The sequence below is a fragment of the Mycetomoellerius zeteki genome, unplaced genomic scaffold (assembly GCF_001594055.1).
Source record: "Mycetomoellerius zeteki isolate Tzet28-1 unplaced genomic scaffold, Tzet1.0 scaffold252, whole genome shotgun sequence".
Classification (NCBI taxonomy): Eukaryota; Metazoa; Arthropoda; class Insecta; order Hymenoptera; family Formicidae; genus Mycetomoellerius; species Mycetomoellerius zeteki.
Genome location: NW_017257230.1, coordinates 903751 through 924738, shown reverse-complemented (window position 1 = coordinate 924738; position 20988 = coordinate 903751). Strand labels below are relative to the sequence as shown.

The window sequence follows — 20988 nt, the reverse complement described above, 5'->3', positions numbered from 1 at the left end:
TTTTCTACGACTTAACACCCTACGACTGCTACGACTTTTATTGTAGACCCCGCATAAGAACGGACTATGGATTCCAGCCCTATTGTGTTTGCGGGGTAAGGTTTGACTATAAACACTGGCCTAGTTACCACCGAGGGTTCGAACCGGGTCAGAATGCAAGAACCAACCAACTACAGTCGATCATTTCCCTGTAATTCGACCGTAACAGGGGAATGCTCGACTGTAGTTGGTTGGTTCTTGCATTCTGACCCGGTTCGAATCCTCGGTGGAAACTAGACCACTGTGTGTACATACTTGCCAGATTGGGAGATTTTTCACTAAATTTGGATGATTTTTCTTTCCATCGAGAAAATTTTTAGAGATATAAAATGTTTAGGAAAATTTTTAGGAAACTTTTTGGAAGAACGGTACAAAGAAATATCCAAATTACGGCAAAAATATTGAGAAAATCGCAATGTAACTTGTGGGAATAACTTTCGAACAGACCCGGCAACACTGGCAATACGGGTATTAATGACCAAAAACGAAATCGAACGAACTTCTCCGTCATCTCTGTGGTGAAGAAACCGTCGGTACAGTCGGTATTCGGGGTACAGTATTAAGCCAATCTCCCGGAACTGTCTGTGGTAGGCCTGGAATGCGGTCGATGTTCGTTAAGTGCGGAACGTAAATAAGCAATCGAACGGTCCTCAATTCCGTTCGGGTCGGTAGAAGATAGCCTAGGACAAGCGGAGAATCGTCCGTTTCGCCCACCCATGGTTACGTGTACGTTATTCCGCGATTGCCGTTAGAACAGGGGAAAACCGCGCGCGCAGTTCGCCCGATTAACGTGTCGCCGATTTTCTCGAAACAGTGACAGGGGTACGAGGAAGGTGCCACACGTAGGAAGAGAGGAATGGGTATCAGGGGGACAAGAAGAAGACGAGGGCAGGCCCTGTACTCGTGTCCCGCGCTCGTCTATCTCGACACATCGTCGTCCTCGTCGTTATCGTCCGACCGTCGTACCGTCGTGCTGCGATCAGGAAGGGAAGAAGCGGCGAACAGGCCGCGCTGCACATTCCTGTTATGCACGCAAAGCAAGCGCCCAGCGGAGTGTTCATAATTCCACCGCGTTCGTTAGTACCCGTGGTGGTGGAGGAAAGGGAAAGGGCAACCTGGGCTACCTGGGCGACGAGGAGGAGGAGGTGGAGGAGGCATAGGCGTAGGAGAACGTTTGACACAGTGGTAGTGGGAGAGCGCCCGGATGGATTGAGGCGCAGGAGAGGGTAAAAAGCGTGGGCGCGCGATTTTCTATATATGCGCGTTCACCACGAGAGCCCAGACTGCCGAGAGGTGATACCTGTTTAGTTCGATCTGTCGAAGAACACAGGCATCCATCCTGCAAATCAACCAATTACTGCCTCTTTCTCTCTTTCTCTATCTCTCTCTCGTTTTCCGTATCTATCTCTTTCTCTCTCTCTCTCTCTCTCTCTCCTCTCTGCCTCTGCAGATCGTACGAAATCGTTCGTCGATTTCGTTCAAAGATCGTCACAATGTTTTCGGGCAAGGTGCAGATCGAAATCTGCGAAGCCAGAAGTTTACGCGCGACTGACAAACAGAAGCAATTTTGGAAGGAAAATGAGGAGCCTTCACTGGACCCGTACGTGCAACTGCACGTGGACGAGATTAAATTGGCCCGTACTAGCACCAAGCTGAGGACCTCCGACCCAGTGTGGCATGAAGTCTTCACCCACAAAGTACGGAAGGCGACCGAACTAGGTCTCACGATCTTCCACGACGCGGTATTACCGCCGGATTATTTCATCGCCAATTGTGTCATTCCGTTTACCCTACTTATCAAAAACCTACATGACGGGATCAGCGACTTCTGGGTAAGTTTCGCCCGTTTGCGTTCTTGATCCTCCGACGAGCCTGAACCACGCGCGTGCATGTGCGTTATGTTGCACGCGTGTGTTGATAGGTCGTATTAGCCCTCACGGTGTACGGGCAGTACAGGGGTGCGTTTGAAAATCGCACAGGATTTGTAGAAACCGGGGGAGTGAGGGGACTGAATGTGGAAGGGGAAAAAAGTTAAGTGTTCAACGTACACTTTTTCCCTATCTAGCCGATCTAGCGTCGTCAGTCTGTGTGAAAAAGCCGTAGTGATCGTGTTTTTTTCCATATTCCATATATAGAATGTAATATTTTATATATAGAATATTGTATTCTATAAATATCGTGCACTATCTTTCGTGCAATTTTGAAAAAATATACTTACTTGGGAATATTTTAATACATCTTTTTCATTCACATATACGACTTCAATTATTCATTCCTTTAGTTCTTTTATTTTTATCTGTATGTGTACTGAATATAATTAATAATTTTTTAATTAATGTTTTTACACATTTTAAATTTAAATATATACCTTCAATCGTTTATTCCTTTAATTCTTTTATTTTTATCTTTATATTAAATATAATTAATAATTTTAAAAGAAGTGTTTCCGTGATTGTTCAAATAAAAAATTCACTTTTGTTTATTGTTAAATATTATTTACAATTTACAATTTTCGGCAATTCTATTTATACGGGATTCTTCTTTAGATCCTGCAAAGTAAAGATTTTACAAAGTGATTCTAATCGATGCATTTTATTGGAAATTAAGAACACTTGAACTCGACGGGGTACGTTATACTCCCGCGCGGTAACAACGGAAGTAAAAATACGTGCGGTAACTGAGGACTATTGAATTTGTTTTTTAGAGCTGAACTTATAGGTACATACATTGTTTGCACTTAAAATTAAATAAGTATATGTTTGATATTTGGCAAAAACAAAAAGGAAAGCATAGTTCAACAATAAAAACAAACCTGTTGATACCATCATTGGTTCTCTATTCGTGATATTGGAATTTATATTATAACAAAAATTATTACAGACCGTAATCATGACTCATTGATCTCTCAGTGTTTAGTTTTACATTTATTAGTTTTTAAAATTTTTATTCAAATTAAGCTAAAGATGTTTTCCGTTCGGTATGAACATCAAACACACGAATAATATTTTACGTATTGGATCACACACTGAGGAAAATATTCTAAATTTTAATAAAAATTTATTTGAATAGTGCCAATTAAACATTTACTTATGATAAATAAATATTTATTTAATAAAAAGTAATGATAATTAAGTCAAAATAGTGGTTTCTTGCACCAAATAAAATATACCTTTATATTAAGTGAATATTTAGTTGGAACTATTCAAACAAATGATTTATTAAAATTTAGTTTTTTTTTTTTTTTTCCCAGTGCAGAAATATTGAGTAGAGATTGAGGATTGGAGGTTAGAATCCGATCAATTAAATAATTTTAATTCGTTTTGTTTTAATTAAATTCTAATCTTCAATTCACAATCTTTAATGCATAGTCTGAAACACTTAAAGGGTTTAAGTCGATGTAAATATTAGATATTATATGCAGGAATAAAAAAATAATTGCAAATTTTTCTTAATAATTTTACTTAAAGCAGAAATATATTGCTAATATATAATTTTATATATAAATGAAACTGATATAAATGAAATCGATATATTCATTAATATCTTCTTACTTTATATAAAATTACTCTAAATAAGATAGTATATAAATGCTATTTTTATTTATTGCTGAGAAAGATTAAATTACCAACAAAACCTTGAATTTTGTTCTATACATACATCTCACATGTTTTATAGTTTCTATACTTATTTTATAAGTGTGTGTGTGAGTTGCTAGGTGTGATGTCTCTTTAATTTAAAAAAATACTGCTTCTTGAGAAATGTTTTAAACATAATCTCTATGCTGAAATTTTTAAAGTGTTTTAATGAAGTGAGATTTCTTTGGTATTTTAAAATTATTGATCTGTTCTTTAAATTGTAGAAACTAGGATGTTTTTCAGTCACGTTGAATTTAGAAAAGTATTCAAATAAGATTAACACGGAAAATTAATAATGTAGAAGATATTTTATTCTGACATTTTGACATTAAATGTGAAATATCTCATAAACAATTCATTTTTTTATTTTTAAATATTTTCACATATAGACTAATGAAATGAATCGTGCAAAAAAAAACAGATTCACTTTTAAAAATAAAATATAACATATTGTAAATTGTATGCTCTTTTTAAAAGCAATTACCTACATTTTTTTCGTGTCAAAACGATAATCATACGATGTTTCCAAAATAATCATCGGAAAAATATATTATGGTGTTCCTGAAACAAGTTTATTCTCTTGCAAGAAATTTAGATAATGGATTTTTTAATTAAACATTTTTTTTAGCAAACGAGATTCTTGATCAAAGAAAGATGTCAAGATGTTTTCTCTTACATAAATATGTGTTTTAAGTGTTAATTTACTTTTATCTCATTATTTCATATATAGAGTGTTTTACTAAATATTTAAAATTTATCAAAATATATAAAAAAATGAAAATCTCTATACTGTATATTTATATTCAGAATATTGAAGAAATATTGAGAGAAATCAATTTGTAACAGAATTTATTGTATCTTTGTCTTATTGACCTAATCTCTTGCTCAAAATTTAATGAGAAACAATACATTATACAAATGTTTGTAACAAGAAAAATTTTTTTTATTTTAGGTCAACTTATCATTTAGCTATTTATTAAGTTATGATTTTGGAAATATCATATTTGAAGACATATGTATATTATTGTATCAACATCAGAATAATACTTATAATAATTTAACTGGTAAATAAATAATTTTACAACATTGAAAAAGCGTTATTAAAAAGTTTATTGTTAAAAAATTACGTTTCTTATAATGGACATTAACATTTTCCAACAAAGTAAATAAAATATAAATATTAAGAATAAATAAAGTAAATAAAATGTAAAAAAATTTTTCGTTATAAAAAACTGCATTATATTTTGTTAATAAAAAAATTTTTTTACAACAGATTTATTATTACACAGCCAACTTATCGAAAATTATCAAAAATTGAGTAATTTAGAAACTATTTTTCTCATTTATAAAAAGTACGATTACGTAGTATGTTCATTTATTTTTAGTTACATATAATTTATTAATTGAAATTAATGCAACTATAATTTATAATTTTGTTTATAACATAAAAATGAAGCTTTCTTTTTATCTTTAGTATATTAAAACAAGGTTTAAATTCTAACAAGATTTAAATTCTAAAAAAAAAATTATTATAATATTTTTATAATCAGAGTACAATTAGCTTGAACTGGAAATTGTATAAATTCATAAAAAGAAATATGATTAGGCATGAAGAATCGCCTTGATAAAAAATATGGCCTTTTTCACTTATGCGTATTTAATTAGTTAAACTTGAAAGTGCATAAATTCTACTAAAAAGTATAAAATTAATTCAAAGAAGAATAACATTTAATAAAAACTATATTTTTAATTACTTTGAATCAAACAAAGTGTTTTTTATAGATTTTTTTATGCTGATGCGCGATGCCATAAATCAAATTTCACCGGCACGTCAGGTTTCCGAAATAATTGAGGTTTAATATGTAAAAAATGGTTTTTTTGAGATATGTAACATTTTTTTTTTTTTTTTGTAAAAAATGTTAAACGTTATTTTGAAATTCTGATCAGAAGTCGTCAATGTATTGTTCATCCTCTATAAAATGCATTTTTTACTGCAATATCTTTTTAATTATTTATGTAAGATTTAAATACAGAGCTTTTCTAATGTAACAACTTCGTCTATAAAGTTATACAAGATCACCGACGAGATATTGGATCATTGTAAATCTTGGAATTTTTTTGAGAAATGGATTTAAACAGCTGCAAAAATAGATGAACGAAATTTAAATTAGGAAAAGAAGATTTTAAAATTTCTATTTTCGAAAGATCATTGTCTTTGAAATTTTTGTGAGTTTTATAATTTAGTCCCACACGAAAATGTCTCTTTTCCAACCAGATAGAATATTTGGATTATCAATTGTGTAAAGAATTGTCCTGAACTGAATAGAGAGAGACTATTCTATTAAAGATATAGAAATTATTACTATAATTATAGCTAATTTTTTATTTTCTTCTTTGTTATTAATATTCTTATTTTTATTAACACCGAAACGTTACACTTTTTGTAAAATAAATTATAATACATTTATATTGCAAAAAAGAGAAAAATATAAAAATTAAAATAATGCAAATCTAAAACGATCTTATTTTTATACACATAAAGATATTTTATTTAATGATTTGAGACTTAAGAATAAAACTTTATTAAATGGTATTACAAATTATTTTAGGCTACATCTCGGACGTTATTAAATGCAGTATTTATGAAATAAAAGAATTAGTTACGGCACGTAGGAGATCAAATAAAATTAAAAAATCTAACGAATAATCGAATCAAACAAATGTTTCATAAAGCATGCTGATAAAACGATTTTGAACGAAATATTAAGCAGGCAAGAGATAAATACGTATACTTACGTTACGCGGTGTAATTAAATATTAATAACATGCAACTTATATAATACGTTGCAGTGTGTAAAATATTAAATATTCTTAAATGAAAAAAAATTAAATTAAATTATAAACTTGAAATTAATTCATTTGCATAAAATATTTTGCATACCCTGCGCTGATAGAATCACATAAAAGAGTTATAAATTAATATTTAAGATAATGAAAAGAAATGAACTCTAGAAGGTTTCAATTTCCTTTCAAAAATGCTGATTTTTTACTGTCCTGTAATCGAAAAGAATATCTAAATCATTGATCGAAAATATAATATCTAAAATTGACCCTAAAATCGTCTGTTTTATCGATTCAGGATTTACACATACGCATAAATTTTTGTAACACATTTTCATATCGAATTAGGCCCGATTGCACCAATATTACTTCGACTTTAAGCAAAGCTTAAAACTTTCTCTGTCTCTCTTTCGCTTCAAAACGAGACAGAGAGAGTTTTAAGTTTTGCTTAAAGTCAAAGTAACGATGCAACCGGACCTTAGGTGTCTAAATCTAACTTTAAGAACTCGACGTTATTTGTTCAAGTAACCTATTAGTTTTTGGACTACAATTTCGTAAGTACAGATTGCAAAGCTATTACATCAAGCAAGTGTTGTCACGGTGTGGTCAACTGTAGACGCCATATTGGACTAACAAGTAGTAAAGATCTCATTTTCAAAAATTTTTTCGTTCTCGGTATAAACTCCACCTTACAGACACATATTAATACGTATACTTTAATTCTGGAAAAAGGATTTTCAAATCTGAAAAAAAAGAAAAAGAAAATGCGACACAGAAATTATTGCATTTAGTCGATAAAACAGACGAATAAAATTATAGAATTCTATTATACATGTTCTAACAAGGGACGTTCAAAAAGACGTCTTGCAGATGTCTTGAGGACATCTCTATGATATGATGTTTGAAAGACATCTTGATGATATTTTCAAGATATCATGTCCGCATTTCGGACATGATGTTGTCTGGGGACTCCTTAAAATGTGATCTTTAAGATATTTTAAGGAAATTGTCCATCAAAAATATAGGTATAAGACATTGAGAGAGAGAAGATATTACACAGATTTCTTTCAGACAGTTCTCATAAATGTCTTAAATATTTTAAGGGAATTCTGTTATACAATATAATCGTATATTTTACTGTTTTGAATTACCCGGAAAACAATATGTTCAAAATGCGGACATAAAACTTCCTGAAGATGTCATTCAAGTTCTCTTTCAGACATCGTGTAAAAATGTCCTCAGAACATCCGTAAGATATCTTATGTCCTCTTTTTTTTTTAGACATGCACGTTGCCTCGGTATCTTGTCGATGACAAGGTGAATTTTCATGTATGTCCCAACGTTTTATCATGAGAGATGATTATTTCTGCATTTTCTCTGTTACGTGTGGATTTCAGTTGCAGTCGATAATTTATCTCTTTTGTTTTACCGGAGGAGATGAATTATCGACTGGAATCCACGCGCAGGGTGTTCAAACTGAAACATAGGACGGTATTCAATAATCTGTTTTTATTTCAAGACCGTCTTAAGTAATGTCTTAAGGTGCTAATACGGCTAGAAGGCTTATCAGAGGATATTTGGTTTGTGATCTTAAGATTGTACTTAAGATAATCTTAGGTGTGACAATCTCAAGATTTCAACTATAAATATCAGTGGTTCTCTCTCTACTTTAGTAGATGGCGCTACTATATGCTACATACATACACACACAGTATCTATAATAAACTTTTTTCTATAAACTTTTTTTCTATATCCATATACATTGAAGTATTCACATGTTATCATGAAATATCAGTTTCGGTACAACTATATAGTTAAAGCAACGGTGAATAGGATCCTGGGTCGGATGAATGACCGTAAATTTTTGTATTTTTGTCAAACATGAAGAAGTTTCCCTCGCTTTGGTAGATGGCGCATAAAAATATTGGACACCCTGTTCATATACAAGAAGCGTTTAAGCCTATAGGGGATCAATCGTGTAACTTTAATTCTTTCTAACGCGAAAACGTGAAAAATGAACATTTTTTGTATGTATATATGTGCATACATACGTACAAAAAATTTTCATTTTTCACATTTTCACTTTAGGAAAAAAATTACATGATTAATTCCCCGATAATCAAGCATTCCAGCATGTTGAGCACGTTGTGTCATCGTGCAATCAATATGCATTGTTTTTTTAGCAACGAACAGTTGTGGACAGAATAGTTGTGACACTTTTTTTTTTTAATGGATTTCGGAATACAGCCTATTCACCGAGCAAGTTGGCTCTTATGGATCCATTGAAAAAAAAAAGATGTTGCAACTATTCTGTGCACAACTGTACACAAGCGACACTGTGTAACACAATAAAGCTTAATGCACTATAGAAAAGCATAGTGTATGGCTAATATTAATTACATTTTGCCGTTTTTCGTATGTACGATAAATTTGTCAAGCGTGTTAATTGACTGCAGGAGAGAAAGGTTCTCAGATCTCTTTATATATATTCAATTAACAGATTTAAAAAACTTGTCGTATGACAAAAACAGATAAATGTAATATTAGCATATGACTGTGTTCCGTTGCTAGAAAGCTCTCTTAGCGGAGTCCATCATAATAGGTAATAAATTACACTGTGTGTATGTATATCGATAGCTAAATTAGAGATTATAAGTATATATGACTTCATCATATGCGGAAAATTTGCTATCTTAGAAAAAGCCTGTATTTAAATCTTACATAAAATGGCTAAAAAATAAGGTATTAAAATAAAAAAAAAGTATTTTATAGAGAGTGAGCAATCTGGACGTTAGATCAAAATTTCAAGATAACTTTAATCTTTTTTAAAAAAATATCAAATGCCACAAAAAGTTATTTACATGTTTCCACAACATTTAAAAATCTATAGGAAAACACCTTGTTTGATCAATCTGATTTTTTGTTGTAAACAAGTGTTATTTATTTTAAATTTATTATGTAGACTTGAATTTGAACTTTTATCCATAATATGCAATTTGGACTTTATAATCATATTTTACGATATCTGCTCTTTTTCTGGAAAAAAATATGAAAAATTTGCATTCATGTTAGAATTACGCACAATATTCAAATGAATTTGAGAGAACCAGTGTATAGACTGTACTATGAAGATGTAGTGTGCATTTTTAGGACTATCTAATTAATAATGAAAATTGTTGCAGGTTGACTTAGAACCTCAGGGAAGGCTGCGATTAATGATAGCAATGTGGAATGCGCCAAGTAAGAAAAATCTCTATATTTTATAAGTATATATGATTCAATAACTTGATTTAATATTTTAGTTCGGCAACCAAGTTTCCATGGAGAGTCTAGTGGTGAAGCTCGTAAGCGAAATAAAGGCAAAAAAGATCGGAAAGAAAGAGAATTTCAGGAGAAAGAAGAACCCTTGAGTCGCCAGAGAGTGATGCGACGAAGGGTTCACCAAATAAATGGACATAAATTTATGGCTACCTTTCTGAAACAACCGACGTTTTGTTCGCACTGCCGTGATTTCATTTGGTATGTATGTCTTTGGAAAAACATCGCTTCTGTCACTTAAGATTCTACATACAATACTTCTTGATCGCTATCTTTGATAGCAGAGTGCGTGCTATCTCAAAATACTTGGAAAATGGGAGCATGCTTAAACTGATGTATATTCATTCGCAATTACATTTACAAATACATCAAAATTTAGTTAATAATATAACTCGAATTAATCAATTAAAAATTTGCAAAATGCAGGATTGCATGCATTGGGTATTTGGTCTTTCCTCGTTATCTGCATTAGTAATGCCAAGTAAAGGTATTTATTAGCTAGTATGTAATTAATATTGGTTTGCATTGGAGATTGGATTATTATAAATAATTATTTTAACTTAGGAGACTCAAGTGCAGATTAGAAAGCAAGCTTGGTATTGCTACAACCAGGGTATATTCTACACAAACGCTATTTGGGATTTTCTCTGTTTTAAACAGGTTTTAAACAGGGTTGCATGCTTGGGTTTTACAAGAGTACATGCCTTATATAATTTGCTGAATCCATTTTAAGATATTTAGGTGTTGGAGCATTTGCACAACATACTGTTCTAATTGGCAATATTTTTAAATAAACAATAAATAATTTGTAAAATAGAAGATTAAATATCGACTAGGATCTATGAAGTGATTTGATCAATCTTTCTCATCGCATAAGTCATTAATCATCTAAAAATCAAGGAGTCTAGCATAGATGATGACTAAGCATGATTGAAGAAAGCAAACGTATGTGTCTTAGGAGGGATTATAAGGATACGATGTGACGTGTTTTGTCTGTTATATTTCAGGGGCTTTGGCAAGCAAGGCTATCAGTGTCAAGGTGAGAAGACACATACACCGTTATTAACAGATTATAGTTATGTATCCGCTTGCCGCACCCTTACGTATGAATGTGTGCAGTTACGAATGTGTACGTGCGAGTTTTAACGACGAGAAAAATCACGATTAAGACTCTTATTTCATCGATTTAACGTTTTACTTCTTTAATGCTTCATTCCTAACTACCATGACGTCCTATAATTGTCGCGTCAATTTATGCATTTTCTATTCACCACGACTAGTACACATGACCGCCTTGGTATTAATCTGCTTTATGATTAAATATTTTATTACTTAACTTATTGCTATATTAGTTAGTAACGTAAGGATTTTGATTCTTAATGTATTAGCTAGGTCTCTGTCTCTCTCCTGATTTTATTTCATTTGTTTCGATACAATTTAGATTTGTAGCTAAATAGTTTCTCAGTTTATTACATGTTATCCTTCAATAAAAATTCCAAATATGCTATCTTAAAGCTTGGTAATATTTTTAGTCGAAACTGCTGCTGATTCTATGTTGAGAATAATATTAAGTGAATTTCAATTTTATTTCTGCTTATGGTATTACTGTAAATAATTTCCGGATGCGTCTTATCACGCATGCAGCTAGCTTTGGACGTGCTGTATTACATCTTGGAAGCGAGCATTTTTATAAGGAGATACTTTATGTATTGCTGTTTCAGTATGCACTTGCGTAGTCCACAAAAGATGTCACAACTTGGTGATTACTAATTGTTCAGGAATGAAAGAAGAGGTATGTTTATTAGTTATTTTTATAGTGACGTGACATAATAGAAATATCACAAGTTATATTGTTAATTGACATTATCACCGATGAGATATTAAAATCAACTCTGGACAAATTTTGTGATTACAAAGGAGTTCTAGAGGCTCAGCAATAATTTGGCTGTTCCAAGAATATATTAATGAGTGTTTTACCTTCCTTAATCACTGTTTTATCATTAGAAATCTTATTTGTATATTTATTATGAGAAAACGGTGATTAAATAAGGTTGTGATTAAATGATTAAATCAGAGTTGTGCATTTGCGCGTAAAATATAATTTTTACATCTATGTGTACATACACAAAAAATTTCTTTATGTTACCAATCTTGATATTGTTCTAGTAGGTTTTATCGTTTTATTATTACTTTCTAAGATTGTGATTTTTTTTAATTTTTTCAATTAGATTGTTGTAGTCGAAGGAGAAGAAGGAACCCAAATCACACAGGCAACAGCACGCTTCAATATACACGTTCCCCATCGTTTTAATCCTCATAATTATAAAACATTGACATTTTGTGACCACTGCGGATCGTTATTGTACGGCTTCTTCAGACAAGGCTTGAAATGCGATGGTAATGTAATACTGTTTATATTTCTATTAAAATTTTTATTAAGTTAATTCATTAAATTGCGTTGTATTTTTCCTATAGTTTGCAACATGAATGTTCATAAACGATGTTACAAGAATGTTGCACCCAGTTGTGGTATAGATACCAAAGCTTTGAGCGACATTTTGAAAAAAATAAATTTTTGTGCAAATAAGCAATTAAGACTTCCCAAAATTAGAGTATCTTCACGTCCACAAACACCCACAATTGCAGAAAAGGACGAAGACAAGACAAAAGATCAAGATGACAAAAAATTTAAAAAAGATAAAAAGGGGATGAAAAAAGGACAGAAAAAGGGACCGAAAGATAAAACGACAAAAATATCTTCAAGAGATGATCAGACAGACGAATTGGGCGCAAGTTGTTCGAGTCAATACGACTCAACTAACGCCAAAGATGATTCACAGTTGAGTCAAAGAGATTCAACTAACTCCAAAGATGATTCGCAGTGGAGTCATAGAGACTCAACTTACGCCAAAGATGACTCGCAGTTAAGTTTAAGAGACTCATCTAACGAAGATGATGATAGAAATAGCAATGTAAAAAAACTTGGTTTGGATGACTTTAATTTTATTAAGGTTCTCGGTAAAGGTAGTTTCGGTAAAGTAATGTTAGTCGAACTGAAAAGTAATCCCGAAGAAATTTACGCCGTGAAAATCTTGAAAAAAAGTGTCATTATTCAAGATGAAGACGTAGACTGCACCATGACAGAAAAGAAGATTTTAATCCTCGCAGCGAAACATCCTTTCCTAACAGCTATCCACAGTTGTTTCCAAACGGTTGATCGACTCTTCTTCGTTATGGAATACGTGAAAGGAGGTACAAATTGCCATTTTAGAATAAAATGTGAAAGGTATCTTCTATTTATTTGAATACTGCTATTATCTCTTGATTTGTTTTAGGTGATCTGATGTTCCATATCCAGAAGGCTCGAAAATTCGATGAGCCGAGGGCACGTTTCTATGCAGCAGAAGTGACACTCGCGCTTCAGTTTCTGCATAAACATCACATTATATACCGCGATCTGAAATTGGACAACATACTGCTGGATGCAGAAGGACATTGTAAACTTGCGGACTTCGGAATGTGTAAAGAGAATATAATTGAGGGAGAATCGACAGCATCAACATTTTGTGGTACGCCTGACTATATAGCTCCGGAAATACTTCAAGAATTGCCGTATGGTGCTAGTGTTGATTGGTGGGCTCTCGGTGTTTTGTTATACGAAATGGTGGCTGGACAACCACCTTTCGAAGCCGAGACCGAAGACGATTTATTCGAAGCAATATTGCGAGATGACTTAGTGTTTCCAGTGTGGGTTTCTTCAGATGCAGTGTCTGTTGTAAAAGCTTTTATGACCAAGAATCCTGCCAAGCGATTAGGTTGTGTTGCAGCCGACGGTGGCGAAAATGCTATAAGGGTCCAGCCATTTTTCAAACATCTAGATTGGGAAGCTCTCGAAGCACGTAAAGTAGAACCTCCAATCAGACCTAAAATTGTGAGTCTCGTGCTTTGTTATTCTAATTGATAAATACTAAATGACAGGATTGTGTTACATAATTGTTCCTCGAAATTTTTAGAAAAATGAAAAAGAAGCCTTGAACTTTGATGCAGTATTCACGAAAGAGGATCCTGTGTTAACGCCGGATAGTCCAGATAAATCGTGCGAAATCGATCAAGAAGAGTTTCGTGGTTTCTCCGTAGTAAATAGAGACTTCAATCCATTCAGGTATACTTCGCAGTAAGAAATGACGAATTTCAGTTCAATGTAATATCATTCTTCGATTTTATTGTAATTCGGTTTTATTGTAATATCATCCTTCTCGCTTAACGCGTTGCTTTGCACAGCGCATTTATTATCTTGTTAAGCTTGAAAAACGGTTTTGAAACTGATCGAGATTTCTGAGCTACGTCCGATGGAAATGATTCTATCTGCCGCAAAAGGAAGCTTTTTGACCAATCGAGACACATTAATGACATGATCAGAAATACTAATAAGAATTCGAAATTATTGAAAGAAATTTTTATTCAATTTCAGATCAAATAGAATATGATATATATAAATCAGGCGACTGTCATAAAGATGACTTTTTTTCTTGATTTATAATGATCGCTTGAGTAGAATTCAATAGTAATTTCCAATCAAAATATATAAAGGCATATAATTTGCCAATAGCTATCCCCGCTCTTTCTCTCTCTCTCCCCTTTTTCTCTTCTTTTTTCATATTCGGTTTTTTTTCATATGTTTTTGTCTAGATATCCATAAAAAATAAAAATTAAAGAAAAATTTAAAAAATAGTTGTATTATATGTTCATTGGTTGTTTTTTTATAATATATATGACATACCTATTTCGAATTAAAGTATATATTTTCATATATCTTGATTCGAAATAGCCATGTCATATATATTTGATAATTTATATCATATCTATTCATATAATAATAATAATAGCTCTATTGCGTATCATATATGCAATTGGATATTATGTACATATAAGACGATATATAAATATATATAAGATATGTAAAATATATGAAATATATAAAAATTGTAAAGAATACATATATAAAGAAATAGTAAGAGATTGGCGTATTGCTTGGGCCTTGCATTTTACACATGTATATATTCAATAATTAAAAGGTGAATGAGTATGGATCAGATTAATTACAATAAGATGATGCACATTTCTTTTTATTCATTTTTAATAATTCTTTTTCATATTTTTAATCGTTCACTTTTTAATTTTGAATATGTACATATATTTGTACATATCTAATTTATTTATTTTAACAAGGCATGTGGAGTAAGCGAGAAGGATGATAACTTAAAAGAAATTTAGTTTAAAATAGGGAAACTTGTAGCGAACATATTATAAATTTACATTTGTAAATTCTCACTATTATCGTACATATATAATTTCGTGAGGTTGATATCTTTGTAAAAATAAGTGCATCTAAGCGATTTCGATGCTTAGGTGGATCTGTTACTTTTACACGTGGTGCATATAAGTTGCGTTCACTTTAGGCGCTCACGCGCTCTAAGCTTTAGAATGCTATCCTATGACAGATTTTTCTTATCGCGTAACTAATTAGGAGCTATTATGCGTATTTCGAATCATTATGGCTCTATGGGCGGTATCCATAGTACGTTCTTATTTCAAGACTGTCTTAAGTAATGTCTTAAGACGCTAATATGGCTAATATGGCTTTGATTGGTTCTTAAGACTGTACTTAAAACGGTCTTGAATATAAGATCTGACTATGAATATCGGTCTATGTTTTCTGTTATGCGAAATTCAATTTCAAAGTACATATATCAATGTGTATGTGTGCTGTGTTACACAGAACTCATCTCCATAAGTCACATGGAGTGTATGCCATCCAACTTTATGTTTCATGGAACATATAAAAATTTCGCGTAACAGAAAACGCATAGTAGAAGTATAACGATTCGAAAAATGGTCCCTGATTAATTACACGCATTACGCGAAAAATCTGTGTCAGGATGACACCCTCGTTCTATCTTTATCACTTACTACATATTGAAGGAAGATAGAATGAAGCTTAGACTGCGTTTCATTTCACGCATGAGACTCATGATACATCATTTTACATTCTTATTGTTCACCGAATATTAAAAAAGGATAAAATGATACGTGATGTATCCATTATGCGCATCATGCGTGAAACGAAACGCACTCTTAGAATGAAGCGCATCCAAAGCGGACGCATCTACGAAGAGCACATAAGTCGTTCTGTTTCACTCCACGCGCAGTTCATGCGTGTATGAGAATAGTCTCCCGTGCAATGCCGCGAAGGTTATTTAGATGGGAAAGAGACCGCGGGATTGTTCTGCAGAAATGTTCGCTACAAGTTGTGGACATTTGTTATTCTGGAATTCGTAACAAATGTCCTTGAAGCTACATATTTAAGTTAATGTTGAATTATATGAGTATTCGTTAATGAATTCCAGGCGCGTATGGTTCGTTCCATTTTTCTAATCACAATAAGAGTGATAAGAAACATGAAACGAGTCAATGCGCTCATATAATGCGTTGTCATCCCATACGGTTCACGTGCAGAACGTAATCTTGTCTAGGACTTTCTGGCGCTTCATTTTGAAACAAATTGTAACTTATAGCAATTTATTTCAAAACGATGCATTACAGAGTCATAGATCATGAATCAATTTATATATAAAGACATCTATTTAGAGATGTGTTTGGGCTAGAGTAGGTGAATAAAGCGAATAATATATATATAAATTCAATGTATATCGTAGACAATAGATTGATAGAAAAACGTAATGTGTGAAAAAAAATGTTTAGTACTTAATTATAATAATTATAACACAAGAGCAATATCGGGAGCATGCGTTATATTTGGACGCTTTTTGGCGCGTATACCTACTGCTTGACGACAAAACCAGTCGCAGCGTGCTCCCGGTGTCTTGCCGTCATCAACGACGGCAAGTGTAATTCGACATCACATGATATCATCATTGTATATACATACATTTTTAGGCCCGAGCAGTAAAAGAATGCGAGCGGGACTGCAAGGAGCACTTACCCTTGTTTTCCGGACACCCGGATCCTCACGATACCAACGCACCTTTTGAGCTTGTACGAGAATGGGAATTCTTTCCGTCTTCGGAAGTAGGAAGGTGATGTGAGGGAAAGGGAGCCCGAGACACATCATGGATTGTGCGTCTTGCGGTCGCTGCTAAAGATTGAGCAGCGATTGAGGAGTATTAACTTCCGCGGGAGACTCGATACTTTTCTTCTCCGTGTACTTCCATATATATATATATTTCCCACTAGCTACACCGTATCGACGGTCGTAATCCGGTTACGGCTATTAATTGCATGTCTCCTTATATTTATTGGCATTTTTTTTCTTGTCCCCCCCTTGTGACTCATCTCTCTTCTTCGGCCCGTCGACACGATAGAGAACTATCTCGGTGTAAAAGTACCTGACGATAGCTTGTCTTACGTTCATATATGTATATATAATATATATATATGTATACATATATATATTTATATATATATGTACATACATATTTGTTATCGCGATTATATCACTCGTGTCGCGTTACCTCGACGATCGCCGAACGGAAATAGGAAAGAACAAAACATTGCCGTCCTTAATACATCGATTCAACAAAATCGACGTAAATGTCAAAATTTTTTTCGGATCTCAATACAATTGTGATAACCTCTCTTTCGAGAACATCCGAACTGAATTGTTGTCCGTTCGAGCGACGCAATGATCTTGAAAGTCAAGCGAGGTAATGCTAACATCTCGTCTTCGACGGTCATCGAGGACCGCGAGAACGGGTGCGTTAGTTTATTTGCCTGCTTCCTTCTGTTAAGTTAATCGCTCGCGGCATCGCACTTTTCCATTAATTTTTTTTCTCCTGAGTGTAAGATATCGCGTGTTTTAATTTAGAAAATATTTTCAAAGTCGTGCGTGAGTTTTTTATTCAGAGATTTTTATCGAAACTTATTGTTATATGATTAAATCGCCCAATTCCATATTTATAACTTTCCTGTTATGATAGGTCAGATTACTTACCGATTTGTACTCCTTTTATAGAGACGGCTTCGTTTAATTAATGATTGCGTTATATCGTGTGCTAATGCCATTGCCAACCGTTAATTAAATGTCCAATTCGTCAAGGTTTTTACATTAAGACAGAATATCGTCTAGATGATGCTTAATTTTTTTTGTAGTTTATTTTTTTTTTACAATTAATGCAATTTGTACTTGCGAGGGAGGACTATTGTCGAAAAGCACGATATTTGATTTAATATCGACGGGATTTTTTCGACGATAGTGCTCCATAACTCAATTCCCTGATCTGCGAGTATTCGCCGTGACATTTTTGTATTGACTAGTCACTCGTTTAATGCACAAAGAAAATGACTTGCTACTATGCAGGTCATCGCTATTTTTCTGCATCGTCTACCGGGCACCTGCGTCATATTCTATTTAGAACCAAAGTGACAAAGAGAACTTATATTGCGTTTGTAGTACAAACGAAATGTAGCAAATGAAAGGTTGAGGGCAGGTGCAATGTGTAGATTTGATGCCATTGCAATGCAATGGATTTGATCTTAATGTCAGTTGGATGTAATATTGTTAAATGTCTATGTAAATGTATGATTATATAATATATATAAATCGTAATACAAGAAAAATGGGAAGAATTAACATTGTTGCAATATAGAGGTATGAGGCCCTGAAGATACAAGTAGACCAAGTTCAGTTTCGAGAAGATTTAATCCGTGTATGTGATGTTGGGTTTTTCGTGTCTCGGATTAATTTTCACCACTTTTAGGCGTAAATATTAAATGATTCTTAGATATACTTTAACATCTCTAGAAAGTAAAATTGTAAAATTATGTATTAAAATAAAAATGTATATAAATGTTATAACTAATTACAACTGAAATGAGAGAAATGTACTTTTTCATATAAAAATTCAAAAAGTGTTATATATATATATAAAGGACAAAAATGTTATATAAGAAAAAGTATGTTTCATATCATAAAGTTGATTCAATTGACATTTCAAATTACAAATAAAAAAAAGAGTACAAGTGCCGATGATTCAAAAAGTTCAGTTATGCAATAACCTGAAAATGTTTTTTTTTTATATGAATGGATCTAAATGGAAGATATATTATTTTATTATTACTATTAATTTGTTATTACAATAACTTGGTCTATTTGTATCTTGGCGCTTTAAGTGAATAGGATCTCCGGATCTCGTGATTATCAATAGTGGTACCTTTTTAAGATGTAAGGAAATATATATGTATGATACAATTGCATTGTAGAATAATGTCCTTTTTGTTTCTTCAGACCTACATTAAAATCCCTAAGTTTGATTTCAGTTCAACAATCTTGATGTTAATCGAGATATAGGAAACAAATTGGGATTTATTGTCGTTGAACCCGAATGAATCTTGGATTTTAATTCTGGGTCTGAAAAATAAGAAGAACGCGTGCAATGTGGAACTCTGTATATCGTCTTATGCCTGTGTGTGACACACGGTGTTGGATAAAATCAATCTAAATAGAAAAAGAAAGTGTTTCGAGAGAATATCAATAAATAATCGGCATCAGCTTCGTTTTAGTAAACGTTAAGCGATCACTCTTATCGTCGTCAGTGCAGTGCCATGTACTTTATAATAACAGAAGTTGTTAAAAAGACTCGCCGACTCGCGCACAGGGACAAGAGCGATCGTTTACAAGTATGACTGACAAACGGCGTTCGAAAGTTTCAAGACGCACGGACTGCAACTTTGTCTGTGACAAAAACGAACAAACGCCTCTTCGTGGCATTTATTTTACCCATTCTTTATATTTGTTATTTGATATAAAGAAAATTAAATTATTATGTTGCCATACGCGTATACACAAACATACACACACGCACACACACACGCATGAACACGCACACGATATCGTCGAATATTTGTAAATCGAAAATGTTGAACACAATATAAATGCCAATTTTCTTTTTCCTATTTCTCATAATTCTTTTATTTTTATGTTTTGTAAAAAACTTATTTTTTGTAAAAAAAGAGATAAAAGGTTTTTATTTTGAAATATATGGATGTGTTTTACATTATGTTTATTGTATTATTATCCTCAGAAATCATTGTCATCATAATAATTATAACAATTTTATAATTATATTATTAAATTGTATAATAATTTCTAAATTATATGTGGAATTCCTCAATTCGCTCAATTCCTTAGAAGTTATCTTTTTTGGCACTTACATAATTTTGCATTTTCGATCTACAATTAGAATTAGATTTATTGTAGTTAAAAAAAAAGATCTGATTTTGTGTCTATGTATTACATAGCTTAAGCACATGAATGTACCTTGCGATAATTGTCTTTCTTAATATATTCTACGATTTCCTCTGATAACAGACGGAATGGAAAGAAAGAACAAGAAGAAAAAAGAGGAGGAATGGAGTGAGAGAAACGGAAATAACCGTCCATAATAATCGAAAATATAGAAATGTGATCAGTTGAATTCGGGAGAGATATTGAAAAAAATTATCGTACGTGAAAATATAATGATTGTGGTGCTATGACTATAATCCACGTATCATTCTTTTTGTCAGTGCCTCGTTCAATTCAACCGATTCACACTTCCACGTATCATTGCTGATTTTATCGTTAATTATATATAGCGAAATACAAGATATATGTGACGTTATCATTAAACGGCTTTACATTATTAACAAAATTCTTGCGTAGGATACCGCGAATCGCTTTGTTTTAGGATTATGTAACGCCCTCTCCTCCCCTCCGAATGTATCTCTGAGTATATGGATGTAAATCACATCATGTGAATCGTTATTAAAATCATTGTCTTTAGGAGACTTAATCGGCACTATTTGCGCCAATCCGTCGAAAACCCGAAAACGACATTTCGGGCGACCATATACGTGAACATTTATTTTTTTATACTTTATTGGATACTTAGATATAAAACCATGCACATTCTATAAATTTACTGAGATTTGCTTGAGTCAGCAATTACAAAATTGACGATATTAAAGCTTCTGACTATATAATCACCGCGACATATAGAATCATGACGTCATAAGTATGAAAAATGACACGTTGAAGTTTCTTGCGTGTCATTCGTAAATAAAGAGAATTTGGGTAAAAAAAAAAAAAACAAAATGA

General features: G+C 32.7%; 1 protein-coding gene across 2 annotated transcripts; it reads left to right on the top strand.

Moving 5' to 3' along the window:
• Positions 1-583: 583 nt before the first annotated feature.
• On the top strand, positions 584-17197 carry Pkc98E (Protein kinase C). 2 transcript variants are annotated; one of them, XM_018450009.1, is made up of 10 exons: positions 1533-1871; positions 9698-9755; positions 9818-10034; positions 10841-10872; positions 11555-11625; positions 12062-12230; positions 12309-13085; positions 13169-13764; positions 13847-13995; positions 16791-17197. In XM_018450009.1, the coding sequence occupies exons 1-10, from the start codon at positions 1533-1535 to the stop codon at positions 16801-16803; spliced, it is 2421 nt and encodes an 806-aa protein (XP_018305511.1). In that variant the 3' UTR covers positions 16804-17197. The 2 variants fall into 2 exon arrangements, with proteins under 2 accessions (XP_018305510.1, XP_018305511.1); XM_018450008.1 differs by lacking the exon at positions 16791-17197 and having other exon boundaries at positions 584-1871; positions 13847-14011.
• Positions 17198-20988: the final 3791 nt, after the last annotated feature.